Source organism: Bos mutus, unplaced genomic scaffold (genome assembly GCF_027580195.1).
Source record: "Bos mutus isolate GX-2022 unplaced genomic scaffold, NWIPB_WYAK_1.1 CTG233, whole genome shotgun sequence".
Classification (NCBI taxonomy): Eukaryota; Metazoa; Chordata; class Mammalia; order Artiodactyla; family Bovidae; genus Bos; species Bos mutus.
Genome location: NW_027219742.1, coordinates 1 through 20153, shown reverse-complemented (window position 1 = coordinate 20153; position 20153 = coordinate 1). Strand labels below are relative to the sequence as shown.

The following is a 20153-nucleotide window of genomic DNA, read 5'->3' as shown; positions in this document are numbered from 1 at the left end:
CTGAAATAAAATTTAATTAATAATAAAATAAGTAAAATTTGTCAAAGCAGGTGGATGGATACTAAGTCCACTCATTGCCCATCTCTCCCTCTGTAACCACAACTCAGAAAAATTGTATTAGGACAATATAGATAAATCACAGCACTCACCCACCCTCAGATTTCAGTAGTTTACCCATTAAAAAAAAAGATTAAAAAAAAAAAAAAACAGCTTTCCTTTTTCTATTACAGATCCTTTCTCAAATATAATAACACAACACCTGCCATCTTTGCTTTTCTTACAGGTGTTTCTCCTTCTTCTTCTCTTTCTTTTTCTTCCTCTTCGTCCACTACTTGTCCTACCATCAGTGCCAATATGATTTTACTATTCAATTGCCATGACTTGTTTTGGTTTTGACAACATTGCTCAGCTTTCACACAATATCTTTTCTGGATTTTCCATAAACTAAGAGTTAACATGTAAAATGGGGACTGCAGGTATTCTTCATGACTTTATAGAGCAGCATTATAGTTGGTTTATGAAAAAGAATTAGACTATAATGGAGATTAACTGTTCATAATTGCCACATACATAAGACTGCTCAAGGAGATGTTGACAAAGAGAAGCATCATTCAATGTGAACAAAGTCTCATTTGAACTCCATAAACTGAGATTCCACACTTTATTCTGTTCTTTAATAATTGTCTGTGAGGGAATCAGGATCATTAAAAAGGTGAGTCATGGAGAGCAGGATGCAGATAGAGAGTTGGAATCTTTTATGTGTCTCATAGTCAGTGCCCTCATGAATTAGTTTATGGATGTGTTCTCTGTTGACCCATGGGTTAGTGGACCTTCAAAAACATAAGCTATACATCATCTGTCAGTATATTATTTAAACTGAGTATGTAGCAGGAACTCAGTAATTGTGCATGGCATTGAGATTATACTGTATTTCTAATGACAAATATTATTTAGTTTTGACCTTCCTTCTCCCACAGATCTGTACCAGATATTCAAATATTTTTCAGAGATCTGTAACTAGGATTAAGAAGGGACATAAATGCAGGAAAAATACAGATAAAACTCAAACTCTTCTTGGTATTTGTCAAAGGTACTAGTTCTGATGTCCTGTCAGAGCAAAAAATAGATCTGGTTATATCAGGAGTTCAAAGTTACTGTTAACATTCTTATACACTTTATTTTCTAACTACCAAGAAGTCATTAAATACAATTATCCAAATCTAGGTTTCTTTAGAACCCTATTGCTGCTGCTGCTGTTAAGTCGCTTCAGTCATGTCCAACTCTGTGCAACCCCATAGACGGCAGCCCACCAGGCTCCCCCGTCCCTGGGATTCTCCAGGCAAGAACACTGGAGTGGGTTGCCATTTCCTTCTCCAATGCATGAAAGTGAGAAGTGAAAGTGAAGTCGCTCAGTCGTGTCCGACTCTTAGTGACCCCATGGACTGCAGCCTACCAGGCTCCTCTGTCCATGGGATTTTCCAGGGAAAAGTACTGGAGTGGGGTGCCATTGCCTTCTCTGTAGAACCCTATTATTATGGTACGAAAACTGATTTAGATTATGTACAAGGACACTGCACTCTCAATACAGAGTTTCACTTTGCCTTTTTTATCCATTAAAATATCTGCATATGAGAAAGAAATTTTCTATAAACAAAAGGCCTAATTTGCTTCTGTAAACTAGTCTCTTTGGACAAACTAGTCTCAAGTTCTCTTTTGACAAACCACCCAAAAGAGAGTGTAGCATTATACCCTAGGGTAATGTGTAAAGGAACAGGATTCAGTGTTGTGAGGAGAAAAGAAGAGCAATATTTATATGAAGGCATGGGCTAGGGGTGCCATATGGGATGAGATGATAGAGAATGCTATAAAATAGTAACTTTTTGCTGTCTCCATAACTTTTAAAGGGCAAAAATCTCTCAGAGATATGGCAGTTCCTATCAACAATAGTGCCAGCAATTTCTTCTTCATACTGATGGATTTCCCAGGACTGGAGATGGCTCATTGCTGGACAGCTATTCCTGTCTGCCTCATCTGTGTTCTCTCTCTGCTGGGCAACACCACCATACTGTACATTGTCAAGTCTGTTCCCAGCCTCCACACTCCCATGTACCTCTTCCTCTCCATGCTCTCAGTGGCTGACCTGGGCCTCGCAGTTTCCACACTGCCTTCCATGGCAGCTGTTTTTCTCCTGGGCCAGAGGAAGGTGGGAGCTGCAACCTGCTTTGTGCAACTCTTCTTCATCCACACATGCTCAGTAATTGAATCAGCTGTGCTGTTGGCCATGGCTTTTGACCGCTGTGTGGCTATCCGAGAGCCCTTACGCTATGCCACCATCCTGACAGCCAAGTGCATCGGGGCCACTGGGCTGGCCAGTGTGACCCGTAGTGCTGCCCTCCACCTGCCCCTGCCTGTACTCCTTGGAAGACTGCAATTCCCACCTGTGAATGCACTGTCACATTCCTACTGTGTTCACCCTGATGTTCTGAGGCTGGCCAGTTCCAGCACAGTTGTGAACAGTGGCCTTGGGCTCTTTGTGATGCTCTCCACATTGGGGCTGGATGCGGTCCTCATTCTCCTCTCCTATGTGATGATTTTGAAGACAATATTGAGCATTGCTTCCAATGCTGGACGACTGAAAGCCCTCAATACTTGCATTTCCCATATTTGTGCTGTACTATTATTTTACACCCCACTGATCAGCCTGTCTGTGATCCATCGCTTTGGGAAAAAGAAGCTGCCAGTTCAGATATACATGCTTCTCTCCTATTTGCACTTTCTTGTACCTCCAATGCTCAACCCAATTGTCTACACTGTCAAAACCAAAGAGATTCGAGCACGCATTCTGAAGATGCTCCAACCCAGTAAACTCTGAGCCTCAGGGTTGAAATCCTGGTTATGATTACCAGCTTGCTGACTGAAGATTTCTCAGAGAGGAGGCAGAGAATTCTTTTCATACAATCTATCAATTAATTAGTCAGAAACACTGACCAAAATACTTTTTGGTGTTTTTCCAGCCTGCTTAACAGTGCCTGCTTAATGAAAAACAAACTAACCAACAGATGTGTTTCTTATTTGACAAAGTCATTATCAGTCTGCAGACTACTCAGATTATTGCAGAGGAAACCGACAGCCTCCTGAGAATATCATTTTCATGTAAAAGCAAGCAAATTAGAAGAGTAGGATTCCAAATGACATCTAATGATGCCTTCCAACTAAAAACCTAGAACCATACAAAATTAAGCTCGAGAGCCTCGCTTTGTTGTACTGTCTGAGAATTTGACAAATATGTGAAATCAAAATATATTTTTCTTATGATTTGCATACTAACTCGAGATGTGGGTTACACTGGTTAATGTAAACCAAGTAGAATATTTCAAAAAATTGAAGTGCATTTTGAATAAATAAATACATTATTATAATAAAATTAAATGTATTACAATGTGAATATTATGCAGATAAGTGTTTTTTTAAGCTTCATGAGGTATAAAAAGCATATACAGACTCCAGTATTCTTCAGCCCTCTGAATGTAATTAAAGCACTGCTCTTCACTTTCTAATAAAGACATGGGATATTCTGAGACTTCACAAACTATCGTGTTATAGTCTTTGAATGATGAATACCATGTACAACTGAATTTTCTCTGAATTTTAAGGAGGATTTAAAAGGTAAGCAGAGCTGTCATCCTGCAAGGCCATTTTTATGAGAATTGACTAGGCTTTCATAGACAAGTCAAAGCTAGAAAAACTGGTTTGCTTTGGTGTCATGGTTTCTTTCTTTCAAAAGTAAATCTTGAGTTAACTTCTTTGATAGAACTGCTCTATCAGTTACAAACTGATTATATTATATTATTACAAACATAATCTGTACTAGTGATATAGGGAAGAGCAAATTCTGACTCTATATTGCATCTGTTTCTTTCATTTTAATATTTGCTTACCATTGCTTTTGTTCACTAAAATGATATTGTCTGTACATAATGGTCTGCCATAGGGAACCCTGCCCCTCTATCTGAATGTTAAACCAAAATGCCTTTGTTCAGGACCCTGTCCACATGTAGATATCTACAGGAAGGAAGACATTAACACATCACTTCCCTGAGACTGGCCATTCCAGCAGATATTTGTAAGATTAATGACCTTCTCCTTTTACTTCCTCACCTTCCCCCTCCCACATCTGTGTTATATGAAAGAATCTGGCATCCAGACCCCAATAAGATGTTATTTTTAGACAGTAGTCTGCCATGTTTTACAGCAGCCAGCTTCCTATATAAGGTTGTATTCCTTGCCTCAACACCTAGTCTCTTGGATTTATTGATTCTTTATGTGGTGAGCTTCCCTGATAGCTTAGTTGGTAAAGAATCCTCCTGCAATCCAGGAGACCCTGGTTCAATCCGTGGGTTGGGAAGAACCCCTGGAAAAGGGATAGGCTACCCACTTCAGTATTCTTGGGCTTCCCTTGTGGTTCAGCTGGTAAAGAATACACCTGCAATGCAGGAGACCTTGGTTCATCCCTGGGTTGGGAAGATCCCCTGAAGAAGGGAAAGGGTATCCACTCTAGTAATCTGGGCCAGAGGATTCCACGGACTAACTGTATAGTTCATGGGGTCCCAAAGAGTTGGACAAGATTAAGCAACTTTCACTTTCATATGTGGTAAGCAGAGGGAGCTTGGGTTTGGTAATACTAGGTAACATTAGGTCAAGCAAGTCTGTCACTCACAGGCTAATACTTTCCTCCATTAGGAAGAGAACTGCTCTAAATTTGCATTCAATTTCCCTGTCTGAGCTTGTAAAATACAGTCAGGCAGAAAGCCCAGATGGATATGAATTTCACATCTTGTTTCCTTTATCACAAGAAATCAAAGATCTTCCTGCTTGTTTTTCAAGGTTTGGTATATTTTACATATCTTGCCCAGAGTTAGAGTTATTTATTTATTAGTTGGAATATGTTTAATACCTATTATTTCTTTATAACATATAACATGAAGGTGGAAATTTAAGTGGAAAATTTTTCAAGCCTCTATTTTTCTGCATTCATACTCAGGGATTTGACAAGTAAGTGTGTCTACAAAAATTAAGCTTTCATTTTATTTTGCCTATACAGTGAAACAAAGAACTTTACAAAACATTATTTCATAGTAGCATTAGTTGTCTTGGTTTTCAATGCTGTGGCTAAATTTCTAATTTCTATTTAACTATAGAGACATTTCCTCAAAGTTGGAAAGTCTTTCATTTTATTGAACTTTAAAATTTCTGTGGCAACAATACAAAGTTTCTTTGCTGCATTTGTATGACCATCATTATCATATAATTTATTTAATGTTGAATACATGCTTTTAAAATAACTTACTAGTGATTTGTATGTTATTATATTAAAAACTCATTGTAATATTATAAAATAATAATCATATTAAAATAGATAATTATTTGAATATTTGAATAACAACAAGCAATGTTTTAAATTTTTTAATGGAGTACCTGGTTTAATCCTCAAAACTATGGTGAATTAGCTCTTTTCACTATTCCAATTTCATGGATAAGGAAACTGAGTCAATGAGAGATTAAATAACATACCCAAGTATTCTGAGCTATTAAGGGACAGAGTTAAGATTCAATCCTAGACAGTTTAACGCTAGGGCCATTGATGTTAATCATATATCTGTTACTTCCCAATGGTAGTAATATTATATTTTAGGGACATGAGAAACGAGCCCCAAAAGAGCCTGCACATTAGACAATTACCAGTAAAGACTTTTTTCAACTCAGGCCTTTCTGATGTTGAAGCTTATACTCTCAAAAAGGCCAATTGCTTTTTAATTGTAATATATAGGGACTCGGTAACTGAAAAATTCAGCCTTGGCAGGTCCAAAGAACTTTCCATCACAACAGTCTTTGGCCCATTGCAAAACTTGTTTGGCAGTGACATGGTTAAAGGTAGTGCTTCCCCAAAGCCCAGAGTGTTTAGCAAGGGAGAAAATTCAGGAATGTACCCAGGAGAGGGGTGGGAAAGGTTCTCAGATCTTATCTCCTTCTGGGTAAGTAAACAATCTGTGGGGTTTGGAGGGGAAAGAAGGAGTAAAACCAATTTGCCAAGTTTCCTTATTAGTGCTAGTTTAAGGACTTGTTAATATGTTTTGAATTAAGACCCTGAAAAAGGATATTATACTGAAGATTTAGAGGAAGAAAAGGGGCTCTTCATCTTCAGATACTATCTAGGAGCTATTGGGTATGTTTTCTAAAGAATTTCTCAAAAGTTTAAAAATAAAATAAAACTTAAAAAAAAGAAATAATAAACAATCTATAATAGGAAAAAAAAAAGTGTTGTCATAACAGATAGAACTAATTAAATAGCAAGTAGGAGCTGGCAACTTATTTTCAAAAGCCTCCACTGTCTTAAATACAGGTTGATATGTGTATACCTGAATTTCTAGGCAGATGGATTCTATGCTTCTTAAGGTAGATAAGCTAAAGTGAGGAAAAGTTTAAGGAACAGATTGGTATAGGGATTGCTGGTTTGTGAAGACAGTTTGAAAAGATGGTCTGTTTCTCCTTACAAGATGGAAGTGAACAAAAAGATGTGAATTGATAGGCCTAAGGTGATCAAGATTAATTGCAATTTTGTCTAAATCTCTAAAGAATCAGCATTGAAAAAGTGCCTTGGATTTTGAGTATGGTAAGTAAATTTTCTAAATTAAAGGATGGACAAATATTCACAGTTATTATTTACTTTCTAAATACTTTATAGAATACTAGGAACTCTTCTATCCACTGTCTTAGTTTATCTTCAAGTAAAACTATCAGATTGACAAAGCGAAATTAGCATAGTATATGTGAGTGTGTGTATGTAGTGTGAGAGGAGAATCCTTTATGAACATGAAGCCTATTCTTTGATTATTACTATCATGGCAGAATATTCTCTCTCAATGCTGTTGATCTGAATCCTAATGTGCCTAAGGATTCTATGGTCATTCCCTGTGGCTCAGCTGGTAAAGAATCTGCCTGCAATACAGGAGACCCAGTCCCTGGGATGGGAAAAATCCCCTGGAGAAGGGAGAGGCTATCCACTCCAGTATTCTGGCCTGGAGAATTCCATGAACTGTATAGTCCATGGGGTCGCAAAGAGTCAGACATGACTGAGCAAGACTTTCACTTTAATGTGCCTGCAGAAGAAAGTAAATATTGGTGTTAGAAAATCCAGTGTGGCTTCCCACTTTGTACCTTAATGCCACAGGTTTTCTCCTAGTTGGAAATCTGTGGACAAAACAAAAGGAGGCATTCCTATGAGGAAGAAGCTCACAGTGCATCCTTAACTCTTGTGGAAACAGCTCTTGTTTAAGTTGAAGTTTTGTCCAAGTTGCTTTGTTTGTTTATTTATTTAGTATTTTATTGCTGGAGCCTGAACCAGAGGCAGGTACCCAGACTTTTATTCTGCTTCTTACAATGAAATCCCTTCACTCAGAAAATACTTTTTTAAAAAATATTAAAACAAGAAAAATCATCACATACACGTGAATACACACACACAAAAAACAAAACTTTCCCTTTCCTAAGCAGTCAGTTTAGTACAAAACATAAAAAAATAATAATACACACTACATATATGAGCATCTCAGTGTCTTGTTTCAGAACTCCATTTTCTCAAAGACTAAGTAAGTGAAATAATGCCAGGAACCCTGAATATGCTTATTTTAGAGGCATTCATTGTACTTTTACCTATACATGTAAAACCTGTGAGTGAAGCAAAGGGTCTTTCAATCTGTTAAAGAAATGTTAAAGATTCTTCTCTAACTTTGAAGAAACCCCAGGGTGAAGATAAGATGGAATTCAGTAATTGTCTAGAAATTTCATAAATCTGTATGTAAAAAGGATAAAAAAGCATGTCCAACTTTCTACAGCAGCAGAATTTAGTGGACAGATTACTTTAATAACAATGCGATACTTTTCAAACAGATTCTTTACCCAGTGAGCCATCAGGGAAGTCCTGAAAAAAATTTTTTTTCAAATAGTATTCTTATTTACTATAATCTCTACAGGTTTCTTTAATCTTTAATGATCTATGGTAAACTCATTTGGTAGAAAGAAAATGAAAGTGAAGTTGCTCAGTCGCGTCTGACTCTTTGCGACCCCATGGACTGTAGCCTACCAGGTTCCACCATCCATGGGATTTTCCAGGCAAGAATACTGGAGTGGGTTCCCATTTCCTTCTCCAGGATATCTTCCCAACCCAGGGATTGAACCCCGGTCTCCCACATGGTAGTCATTGTAGGCAGATGCTTTACGGTCTGAGCCACCAGGGAAGATCCAAACTCATTTGGTACATCCTACTAAAACACTCTGTTTGTGACTGTCTTTGTTGATCCCATCTCAGAATTTGGCACTAAGATGCAAGGTTTCTTTCTTTGTCTAAGAGTGTTCCTTTTCTCTTAACTCATGACTTTTGATTCTCCCCCACTTTTTTGTTTTAATGAGACTTCAAGAGCACTGCACTCATCTGTTTACTAAGCAATACTATTCCCAAGAATGTACCACAGTGACCCTCAGACTTCAGTTTGCATCAGAATTACCTGGAGAATTGGTTAAAGCACCTTAATTCTGGGCTTCTTCCTGAGAAACCATCATTCAGTAGGCGAGGGTGGGACCTAATAGTTTGTACTTATTACAATTTCTCATGCTGCTGATACCACTAGCCCAGGGTCCACACTTTCAGAGCCACTTGCTATATATTCAGCACAGAAGTGAATACCACCCTGATCCCTGAAGCCCCAGCAAATGGAATACAGTTTTCTTAAGTGATGGTATTGGCTCTAGAAGGTTCACATAACTCTCTTATTTCTTATTGCAATTATATCTATCGTAGATATCTACCTCTCTTCCTTGATACATCTGTATAGGACAGGAAAGACTGGCATGCTGCAATCCACGGGGCCACAAAGAGTAGGACGTGACTGAGTGACTGAACAACAACAAAAAAAAAACCCAACGACTTAATCACATACACAAAAATCTCCAACTTTCTTGTTCCTTTTCATCCTTCTGCTTTCTTCAATTGCCCACTCCTCAGAGAACTTCGACCTAAACTGGCAGTCTAAAATAACACCCCCTTCTCTTTCCACATTGTTTTATTTTCTTCACATATTTGAAATAATATTGACTCACGCATCTCTTTTTATTGAGATCTTATTATTTTTTTCATCATTCTATTTCCTGGATCTTGAACATTGCCTCAGACAGTTTAATTACTGACTGAAAATGCAGGCATCTAATCTGATGGTAAGAAAGTAGATTACAATAGACAAACCTGAAGCGGCCATTATGAAGGAATTTTAAAAAAAAACAGGAATTCATGAGAGTTTTTAGTTTACTTTGATTTAAAGATAAGGTTTGTGAGTACCTCAAGTCTGTTTGACAGGCATTTGTCTTCCAAACAACAATATTCAGATTAAAAACCACTGAGTCAGAGAGACTCACTTCCAGTCCTGGATCCTCCATTCACTTATTTATTTTTAAAATAGTTCTATTTATTCCTTTATGGCTGTGTTGGGCCTTTGTTGCTGCATGGGCTTTCTCTAGTTGCAGCAAACTGGGGCTACTCTCCAGTTGCAGTGTGCAGGCTTCTCACCACAGCAACTTCTCTTGTTGTAGAGCATGGGCTCTAGAGCAGGCTGGCTTCAGCAGCTGCAGTATGTGGGCTCAGTAATTGTGACTCCTGGTCTCTAGAGTACAGGCTCAGTAGTTGTGGTGCGCGGGCTGAGTTGCTCCATAGCATGTGGGAACTTCCTGGACCAGGAATCAAACCCATGTCCCCTGCATTGGCAGATGGACTCTTTACCCCTGAGCCATGAGGAAAGCCTCCCTCCTTTTATTATCTATGTAAACTTAGGAAAGTTAAGTATTTGAATTCTTCATGGTTAAGTTGCTTTGTCTGGAAAAACTGATTTGTTACATTCTGAAGTTTGAATTGCTTTAAAATGGTATATATGAAAATGTTCTATAAAGTACTTAAGTGAAATAAAAAGGTAATGAACTATATATTTTTACCTGCAGAAGAAAAAGTGAAAGAATTCACAAATATGCAGACCTCCTTTTCAAAGAGAGAGTAATACTGGATTGCACTTCCCCTGGCATATAAAATGAAATGTGATAAAGAAAAAATATCAATACCAGCTGAAAAAAAGTCTCTGAGTATAAGATTTAGTAAGATTCCTCAAAATTAAATTACCCTTTTCATTGTGATTCTTTAATGTTTTGTATTTCTGGAAAACTACAGTAATCTCCCTTTGTTTATGATTAGGAAGGAAAGTGAAAAAACTTTCAAATTGAGTTCTCTTTCACTGTATTCTCAAAAATAGAACTCATAATGGGCAAAGTATCGGAAGGTGGTTGAGATGGCATGGAGTGACACAGTGGCCAAAATTCAAGGCAGAGAACAATAAGAAAACAAAAGACCTACTCTCAGATTTTTATCCTCCTCCAGAAATTACTTTTTAAGTGGAGCTAAATCCTGATTCCTTGGCAAACAAATGTCTTTTTCTAGTTTCTATAATTTCATAAATATAATGCTGAATAGTTACTGATGATCTTTAAAGTGTCTGTTCAATATGCAATGAGTTAGGAATCATTCTATTTATATGTTATGCTTGTTCATATAAGACATTGAATCATAGACATTAGACAATGAATAATATTTGGATAAATGTCCATAACTTGGCAGTTTAGATTGCATGTAGAAAGGCTTCATTTGTGTGCTCACATGGGTGTGTTAATGTGTTAAAGGGAACCATGTTTTAGTATGTATGAAGGTATCTCTCTGCAAAATTCTCATGTTCACCTTATTAAAGAAGTACTTACTGAAAAGTATGTGAAGGAGATCCTGACAGGGAGTGAGGAAAACTGAACTGTGCTTTTAGATCAGACACACTGACTACATTGGAACCTGGATTTAATTTCCCAGTATGTATAATGTAGAGTTAGAATCAATATGGTCTCACTCCCTTTCAAGAATCATGATTCAAACTCTGATTTAGGGTTAAATTTTGTTGTGTGGCTCCAGAGCCAATCTTACTACATATGCATGATTTCTTCTAATAATTCAAACTCACTTTTTTTTTTTTATGTTTCTGATCTATGAACTAGGGGGAATACTTGGAAAAATTAAAAGGCTGTAATTATCAGAGGATTATTTTGGAGTGTCTTTTCAATATATTAATTTACAGAACAGGTTCTGACCCAGTAATCTTTTAATTCTAGGGCATGTGATTGTACTTCTGGAGTTCCACCCCTCAGGTCACCATGGCAGACTCCAACCACACTGGCACCTCCTTCTTCCTCATAGGCCTGCCAGGCCTTGAGGCTGGGCACACGTGGCTCTCCATTCCTCTGTGTGCCATGTATGTGGCTGCTCTGGCAGGAAACAGCCTGATCCTGTGGGTGGTGAGGTCAGAGCCCTCCCTACACCAGCCCATGTACTACTTCCTGTCCATGTTGGCTATGACCGACCTGGGGCTGTCTGCCTCCACCCTGCCCACCATGCTCTCCATCTACATGCTGGGAGTCAGGGAGGTGGCCCTGGATGTGTGCCTGGCCCAGCTCTTCTTCATCCACACCTTCTCAATCATGGAGTCCTCTGTGCTGCTGGCCATGGCTTTTGACCGTTTTGTAGCCATCAGCAAGCCCCTGCACTACGGTACCATCCTCACGAGTCCCAGGATTGCCAGGCTGGGCCTGGTCATTGTGGTACGCAGCATCGGTCTCCACATCCCAGCCCCCATCATGCTGAAGCAGCTGCCTTACTGCAGGACTCGCCTGCTGTCCCACTCCTACTGCCTGCACCCGGACGTCATGAAGCTGGCCTGTGCTGACACCCACATCAACAGCGTCTATGGTCTCTTTGTGGTGCTGTCCACACTGGGGGTAGACTCTGTGCTCATTGTCCTGTCCTACGGGCTCATCCTCCAGACAGTGCTGTCCATTGCCTCCAAGGCTGAGCGCCTCAAAGCCCTCAACACTTGTGTCTCCCACATCTGTGCTGTGCTGCTCTTCTACACACCTATGATTGGCCTGTCCATGATCCACAGATTTGGCAGACGAGCTTCCCCTTCCAGCCATGTGCTGCTCTCTTATCTGCACTTTCTCACACCTCCATTGCTCAACCCAGTGGTTTATACCATTAAGACCAGGCAGATCCGACTGAAGATGCTGCACCTTTTCCGCTCAGACAGGACCGGCATCAGAGATGTTCAGGATCGTTAAGTCTTTGGTAGAGAGAGAAAAAGCATGCAAGACTCCATCATAGTTTTCTAATGAGCCACTGAACATAAAGTAAGTCCCATAATGAAAAGAAGAAGACAGGGATGAGACACACAACGTCTTCCACAGAAAGTTCTCAGTCATGGGAAGAAATAACCACATCAGTGACTTATTTTTCATTAAACAAAGTTCAGCCTCTGCTTTAGAAGAAAAGTTCATAAAATTTAAGGCTCAAGGGGAGAATTGCCATTCTAAATGGAAAAGGAACTCTAAAGAATTACTTGCAAACTTTACAAATGTATTAAAAAAAAAAAAAAAAGGACATAAAAAAGCTTTTCCTGGGAGTTTAGGAGAATTTGGGGCAAATAGGGTTATCAGTATGTTTGGAATTCAGTGATAATAGAAGTATTTTGGAAAATCTTCATTAAATATAATCTTCATGAGGAAATGAATTCTTTATCTATTGTTGACAATTACATCCCCTTTCTTTAACATAGCACTTGCTATTTATTAGGTGTTTGGCTGTATTTATTGAATTAAAGGATAAATGAATGCCTGGGTTATATTTTTGAGGAAGACTGGCAAGAATGAAGTATTCATAAGGCAATAAATATAATTCTAGATACGTGAAAATCAAGCATAGGAGTACTTCTTAGTTTTCCTTTTAGGGCATTTCAGGATTTTGCTGTTTCCCTCTATTTTTCAATATTAATTTCAAAGATGGTCTCAATATTCTGCTTTTAAACAGCAAATATGTTTGGCCAGAGTTATAATCCCATTTTTTGAATAATGAGAATGAAAGCAAGAAGATTGTTCCTTCAGAAGGCTCATAATATATAATTTTAATAGGCTTTGATCAAACATTTTAAAAGCAAAAGTATTCATACTAATGATTATATGATAAATGTTGCTATGGTACTTTCTCCTGAAGTGTTTTTTGTGGTTTTAGGACCTCATTAATAATCTAATAGGTAAATATCCTCTTAATCATGAAAAAAATATTCTCAGAAACTAGTTTTTTATGATCAATAAATTAGGGAATGAGAGAGACCAGGAGAACATTCATGGTTCAAATTGTTATTAATTATAACTGCAAATCATCTAATAATAAAGGTATTTTCGTGTCATGAACCATGAAATTTCAGCTTATTAGTCACTATTTGAACTGAAAATGGGAAGCAGAGAAGTGAGATTCACCTGAGAAGTGGTATTACTTTGCCACTTTTTATGATATACTGTGATAATAGTCATTCTGTAATTGACATACACAATACACTCACTGCACTCAATAGGCCAAAAATTTGGAAAACTCAGCAGTGGCCACAGGACTGGAAAAGGTCAGTTTTTATTCCAATCCCAAAGAATGGAAATGACAAAGAATGTTCAAACTACTGCACCGTTGCACTCATCTCACATGCTAGCAAAGTAATGCTCAAAATTCTCCAACCGAGGCTTCAACAGTACGTGAACCAAGAACTCCCAGATGTTCAAGCTGGATTTAGAAAGGGCAGAGGGACCAGAGATCAAATTGTCAACATCCATTAAGTCACAGAACAAGAAGAAAACAAGAGAATTCCAGAAAAATATCTACTTTTGCTTCATTAACTACACTAAAGCCTTTGACAGTGTGGATCACAGCAAACTGTGGAAAATTCTTAAGGAGATGAAAATACTAGACCACCTTACCTGCCTCCTGAGAAACCTGTATGCAGGTCAAGAAGAAACAATTAGAACCAGATATGAAACAATAGACTGGCTCCAAATTGGGAAAGGAGTACTTCAAAGCTCTATATTGTCACCTTGTTTATTTAACTTATATGCAGAGTATATCATGTGAAATGCCAGGCTGGATGAAGCACAAGCTGCAATCAAGACTGCTGGGAGAAATATCAATAACCTCAGATATGCAGATGATACCATCCTTATGGCAGAAAGTGAAGAGGAACTAAAAAGCCTTTTGATGAAAGTGAAAAAGGAGAGTGAAAAGCTGGGTTAAAACTCAACATTCAAAAAATGAAGATCATGGCATCTGGTCCCATCAATTCGTGGCAAAAATAGATGAGGAAACAATGAAAACAGTGACGGACTTTACATTCTTGGGCTCCAAAATCACTGCAGATGACTACAGCCATGAAATTAAAAGACACTTCTCCTTGGAAGAAAAGCTATGACTAACCTAGACAGCATATTACAAAGCAGAAGCATTACTTTGCCAACAAAGGTCCATATAGCCTAAGCTATGGTTTTTCCAGTAGTCATGTATGGATGTGAGAGTTGGACCATAAAGAAAGCTGAGCACCAAAGAATTGATGTTTTTGAACTGTGGTGTTGGAGAAGACTCTTGAGAGTCCCTTGGACTGCAAAGGGATCAAATCAGTCAATCCTAAAGGAAATCAGTCCTGAATATTCATTGGAAAGACTGATGCTGAAGCTGAAGCTCCAATATTTTGGCCACTTGATGTGAAGAACTGACTCATTGGAAAAGACCCTGATGCTAGGAAAGATTGAAGGCAGGAGGAGAAGGGAATGACAGGATAGATTGTTAGATGTATCCCCAACTCGATGGACATAAGTTTGAGCAAGCTCTGGGAGTTGGCAATGGATTGGAAGCCTGGTGTGCTGCAGTCCATGGGGTCGCAACAGGTCGGAGACAACTGAGCGACTGAACTGAAATGAACTGAACTGAACTGAATTGATGTACTCAGGCTTCCCAGATGGCACAGTGGTAAAGAATCTGCCTGCCAATCCAAGAGATGCAAGAGACATGAGTTCAATCCCTAGGTTGGGAAGATCTCATGGAGTAGGAAATGGAAATCCACTACAGCATTCTTGCCTGAAAAATCCCATGGATTTAGAAACCTGGTGGACTGCAGTCCATGGGGCTGCAAAGAGTTGGCCATGAGAGCATGCATGCAACTGATTTACTAGAGTATGCAAATTATTAATTCTATACCCACATCTAAATAACAAAAACAGTAGGTGTATATGGTACAGATATTTAGATTCCTTTCAAACATACGTTTGCAAAAAAATTTTAGTCAGTTCTCTCCAGGTGGAATAAGACATAGTATGTATTCTCAGGACTTCCAAATGCAAGATCAAAGGAGCAAAGGGAACTCAAGACACATTGACAAGAGCTGCCCAAGCTAAACTGTAAGAAATTAGCCAATGTGTTTTGAATTGTCCTTTGAGAAGCTGTGACACAGAGCACTCTTCATAGGAAATCGTATAGAGGAAGAGAGTAGGAAGGAGCTGTAGGGGAGCCCTTGACAGAGGATTTATCTCTTTAACATTTATCTTTCCTCAGTATGAGACAAACTCTCTATCTTCCCAATATACAAAATATTTTCTCTGCAAATTTTTTATGCTTTTTTTTTTCCAGGTGCCATAGGCACAGGGCAGGTCTGAAATTTCATCTTGTAAGATCCATTGGTTATTCTTATTCATAAACTATTAGAAGTTTGAGAATAATAACTATATGAAGGAGAAAGAAGTTATATAAGATGATTGTAAAAAATACATGTTTGTTGGAAAAATTAAGAAGCTATATTTTAAACCTCAACTAGGAATTTTCTATGTCCTAATTACCCCCAGTTGTGCTTAAATGGAAAGAGAAAGCATTTAACATAAATTAAAAAAAAATTTTTTTTTTTAGTTACAGTGGCTTTATCTTTAAGCCACAGAAAGGTATGAGAGAAACTAAAGTGTATATGGGAATGGAAGAAGTCAATATTAAAGGGCTGCAATACTGTATGATTCCAACCAACTACACGACATTTGGGAAACAAAAAGCTATAGACACAGAAAAAGATCAGTGGTTGTCAGAAGGGTTAGAGGGAAGGAGAAATAAATAGGTGGAATACAGGGAATCTGTAGAGCAATGAAACTAGGGTGTATGATGCTGTAATGGTAGATGCATGTCGTTTGTCAAAGCTCAAAAGATGTACAATAAAAGACTGAAGTCCTAAACTATGGACTGTACTTAATAAAGTGCCAATATGGCCTCATCAATTGTAACAAATATATTACACTAATGCAAAAGGTTAATGTTAAGACAAAATTGGGTGGGTAGGGTTAAGGGGATATATAAACTCTGCACCTTCTCATTTTTTCTTTAAATATAAATCTGCTCTATAATGCAAAAGTGAAGTATCTCAGTTGTGTCCAACTCTTTGCAACCCTGTGGACTGTAGCCTACCAGGCTCCTCCCTCCATGGGATTCTCCAGGCAAGAATACTGGAGTGGGTTGCCATTTCCTTCTCCAGGGAATCTTGCTGACCCAGGGATCGAACCCGGGTCTCCTGCATTGCAGGCAGATGCTTTAACCACTGAGCCACCAGGGAAGCCCACTCTATAATGTAATATATGTTAATTTTTAAAAGCTTCATTTCAAAAGTGAGAGTCCTCCAAATATTATCACATTTTTCTCTCATTGAAACTTTAACATATTTCAATAAAGGACAATTGGTAATATACTGACATATTTTAAAATAGTCTCAATAGTTTGTCACAATAGATGGTCATGTTTAAAAGAAGTCATGATATAGGAAAATTCTTTATATTTTATAGTATGGGCTTCCCTGGTGGCTCAGATGGTAAAGAATCTGCCTGCAATGCAAGAGACCTAGGTTTTATCCCTGGGTCAGAAAGATCCCCTGGAGAAGGGAATGGCTATGTACTCCAGTATTCTTGCCTGGAATACTCCATGGACAGAGGAGCCTGGGAGGCTACAGTCCATGCGGTCACAAAGAGAAGGACATGACTAACTAACACTAACAAGTTTGCAAAATGAGCTGGAAAAAAGTGCAGAATTGTTGCTAACAAGCTGTTCTGGGATGGAAAACTATCAAATGAAATTTAAAACTGGAAAATCCAATTATGAAATAAGAAAGATAAATTTAGTCAGCTAATCCAAATGTTGACTGCAGGTCTCTGTTATAAAAGCAGTTGCTCAGCATGTAAAATACCCAAAAGACTTCTCAGCCCAGAGGTTATTCCCTGGGCTGTTTTTCATGGACATCTGTGTACAATACAGATGCATCTATAAACATATATCTTTCTACACCCCTATTAGCTAGACATGACTTTTTGCCTATAACCTGGGAACATCACTGTGGGAATTCAAGATCTTCCTTTTTAGGGTCTAAGGGTTTAGAAAAACCATGTATCTAAAAGGTAAATTAGAACAGTTTCAAGCTTATAACTCTGGGTTCTGCAGGCCTGAATTTTAAAGCAGGCTTTCCATACTCATCATGTATGTAATGTGACCTTGAGAAAATCCTTCAAAGACTAAATTCCTTTCTATGTAAAACTGTGATGCTAAAATGACTACTTTATATGGTAGTTGTGACTGTTAAATTGGATAATTCATTTAAAGTGGTTAGAATAGAATTTAGGAAAATGCTGAGCACATTTTAGGGACTGATAAATACTTGCAATTATTATTTTTACCATTACTATTTTATTGTCCATTCCTGTGCTGATATCTGATATGTCTTCCATGTAAACCTGCTGACATTTTCCATGTGCCTGCTGTACAGCAAAGTCAGGCCATACTTGGGGACATTCAGATACATGAAACAAGACTTCAGTTTAGCAACATTAATAATATTGTGGCTATACCTCCATATTTTTAATGAACAGACATTCAAAAACCTCTCAGAGTTTTCAGTAAAAGTATTTTTACTTATTCTATGGGTTTGCTTCTTGATAAGGAATTTTGTTTTTTTCTTCCTACTGGAATTTCATGAAAGGGGTGAGAGAGAGAGAGAGAAGGATCAATTTGTGTTGATAATTTGGTAATGTGCCTTAATTCTTTGGTAAGTATTGGGATAATTTGAAAAGGACTTCAGTTAACTTAAGGGAGTGCAGCTAGATATCTTGAAATGCAGAGTAGTTTTCCATTTGCTAGACGGTGTGACAATCTCACATGAAAAGTAAAGATTGTGAATTCCAAATTTTGTATTGTTCTTTTTGATGAAATAATATTTATTATTCAAAACTTTGAAACATGCTAAGTTTCAGTCAAATATTGTGAATTTATATATATGTTGCCTTTACCAAAAATATTAATTTTGACTGCAAACATGACTGACTAAATTTATGTTTTAAATGGGCTTGAAACATGGATAGTTTTTAATTTGAGGGTTTTTTTTTCAGAAAATATTTTATATTTTTTGATATATTGAAAAGAATTGCTGCTATTGAGAAAAAGTTGCTGAAATTTGATCTTATTATTTTGTTAGTGAATATAAAAATTGCATTCACTCTGTTCTTTCAAAAATTTTTTCAGTAATAGATAGTGAATAACATTGGGCCTTGACATTTTTCAGGGACTTTCTTGTTCTGAATGAGAACATTCTGTAATATTCTGAATTTTGTGTTCATTGATTCTATTTCATGATCCCTGAGAATTAGTCTTAAATTATGGTATGTTTAATATTATAATTTTTGTACAACAGTTTAAATGTCATGTTAATTTGAACATTGTCTTCAAGAGTTTAGATGAGGGGCAGATGAGTAAAGGTTTTTTTTCTTTATTGTAAAAAAATAGACCAAAGAAAATATCTTGCCCCCTCAGGACTGAAACAAGAATTAAACCTTTTATGCTGCCTCCAATTCTATGTCAGACCACCGTTCCATCTCCTCCCAGTCAATCTGTCCACTGAACAATGGAATATTAATTCTCTCCAATCTTCATTTCTACCAAAACAAAGGAGAGAGGAAAATTACCTTTTCAGTTTTAAAAATTTATTATCAAATTAGAGAGAAACACTATATACATAGAACTCTTAAAGGTTCAAAAGACATGTGCATAAATCATATAGTTATAACCACTGGCATTACAAAAAATAAAAATTTTATCTCAACATTTCTGATTCACAAATTTTTCAGAGATAAAAAGATTTCCCATAAAAAGGGAGCAATTTGCCAATGATCATTCAGTTATTCAGTAACTTTTCTTAGACCACATTCTTCTACTTTACAGTACTAAAATTAGTACTTAAGACTTGACTTAGTTGAAGGAAAAAGTGCTCTTTTTTACTGTTATTTACTCTGGCTCTTTTCCTTGTTTTTCACGTAATAGATTTTGGCCACTTCTTTAGAACAACATCAAACTATACATCCGCTCCCTTCACTGCCTTCTTGCTGACTGGTGTCCCAGGATTAGAAGACTTCCAAATTTGGATTTCCATCCCTTTCAGCTTCATGTACCTTTTGGCTGTAACAGGCAATGGCCTGGTTATGGCGATGGTGATCTGGGACAGAAGCCTCCATGAACCCATGTATCTCTTCTTGGCCATGCTAGCTCTCAATGATGTTCTACTTTGTACTGTCACGGTGCCCAAAATGCTTCTTATCTTTTGGCAGGGCCCTTCCATATCAACATTCCCTGCCTGTCTCACACAGATGTTTTTTGTTCATGCTCTGTTTCTCTCTGAATCTGCTGTCCTACTGGCCATGGCTTTTGACCGCTATGTGGCTATCTGTGCACCACTCCATTATACCACCCTACTTACAGGCTCTCTCATTAGCAAAATGGTCCTGGCTCTGGTGGCTCGAAGTGTGGCTGTGGTCACCCCTGGCATCCTACTTATTCTCCGCCTGCACTTCTGCCGGAGCAACATCATTCACCATACTTACTGTGAGAACATGGGCATTGCCAAATTGGCTTGTAATAGCATTGTCCCTAATAGCATTTATGGGCTCACTGCTGCTCTCCTCACCACAGGACTGGACTTTGTCCTTATCTCCCTGTCCTACTGGTTAATCTTGAGAACAGTCTACCGACTGCCTTCTAGGGAAGCCCGGACAAAGGCCTTTGGAACTTGTGGAGCTCATACATGTGTCATCCTGATATTCTACACTCTGGCCTTCTTTTCCTTCTTTACTCATCGCTTTGGACACCA

At 38.0% G+C, this 20153-nt stretch overlaps 3 protein-coding genes across 3 annotated transcripts; all 3 read left to right on the top strand.

Moving 5' to 3' along the window:
- The first annotated feature begins 1924 nt into the window (after positions 1-1924).
- On the top strand, positions 1925-2872 carry LOC102278088 (olfactory receptor 51G1). Its single transcript, XM_005904556.2, has one exon. It carries the CDS (start codon positions 1925-1927, stop codon positions 2870-2872), a length of 948 nt encoding a protein of 315 aa, XP_005904618.2.
- An 8396-nt stretch (positions 2873-11268) lies between these two features.
- On the top strand, positions 11269-13292 carry LOC102277807 (olfactory receptor 51G2). The gene has a single exon (XM_005904555.2). The coding sequence runs from the start codon at positions 11287-11289 to the stop codon at positions 12244-12246; it is 960 nt and encodes a 319-aa protein (XP_005904617.2). The 5' UTR covers positions 11269-11286; the 3' UTR covers positions 12247-13292.
- A 6202-nt stretch (positions 13293-19494) lies between these two features.
- On the top strand, positions 19495-20148 carry LOC102277231 (olfactory receptor 52B2; the record flags this gene model as incomplete). Its single annotated transcript, XM_070366892.1, has 1 exon — positions 19495-20148. A coding segment is annotated over exon 1 (654 nt), but the record flags the coding sequence as incomplete, so codon positions are not given.
- Positions 20149-20153: the final 5 nt, after the last annotated feature.

Bases quoted from the DNA above. Each gene is read 5' to 3' on its own strand.
- LOC102278088 (XM_005904556.2), top strand. From the start codon at position 1,925: ATGGCAGTTCCTATCAACAATAGTGCCAGCAATTTCTTCTTCATACTG.
- LOC102277807 (XM_005904555.2), top strand. From the start codon at position 11,287: ATGGCAGACTCCAACCACACTGGCACCTCCTTCTTCCTCATAGGCCTG.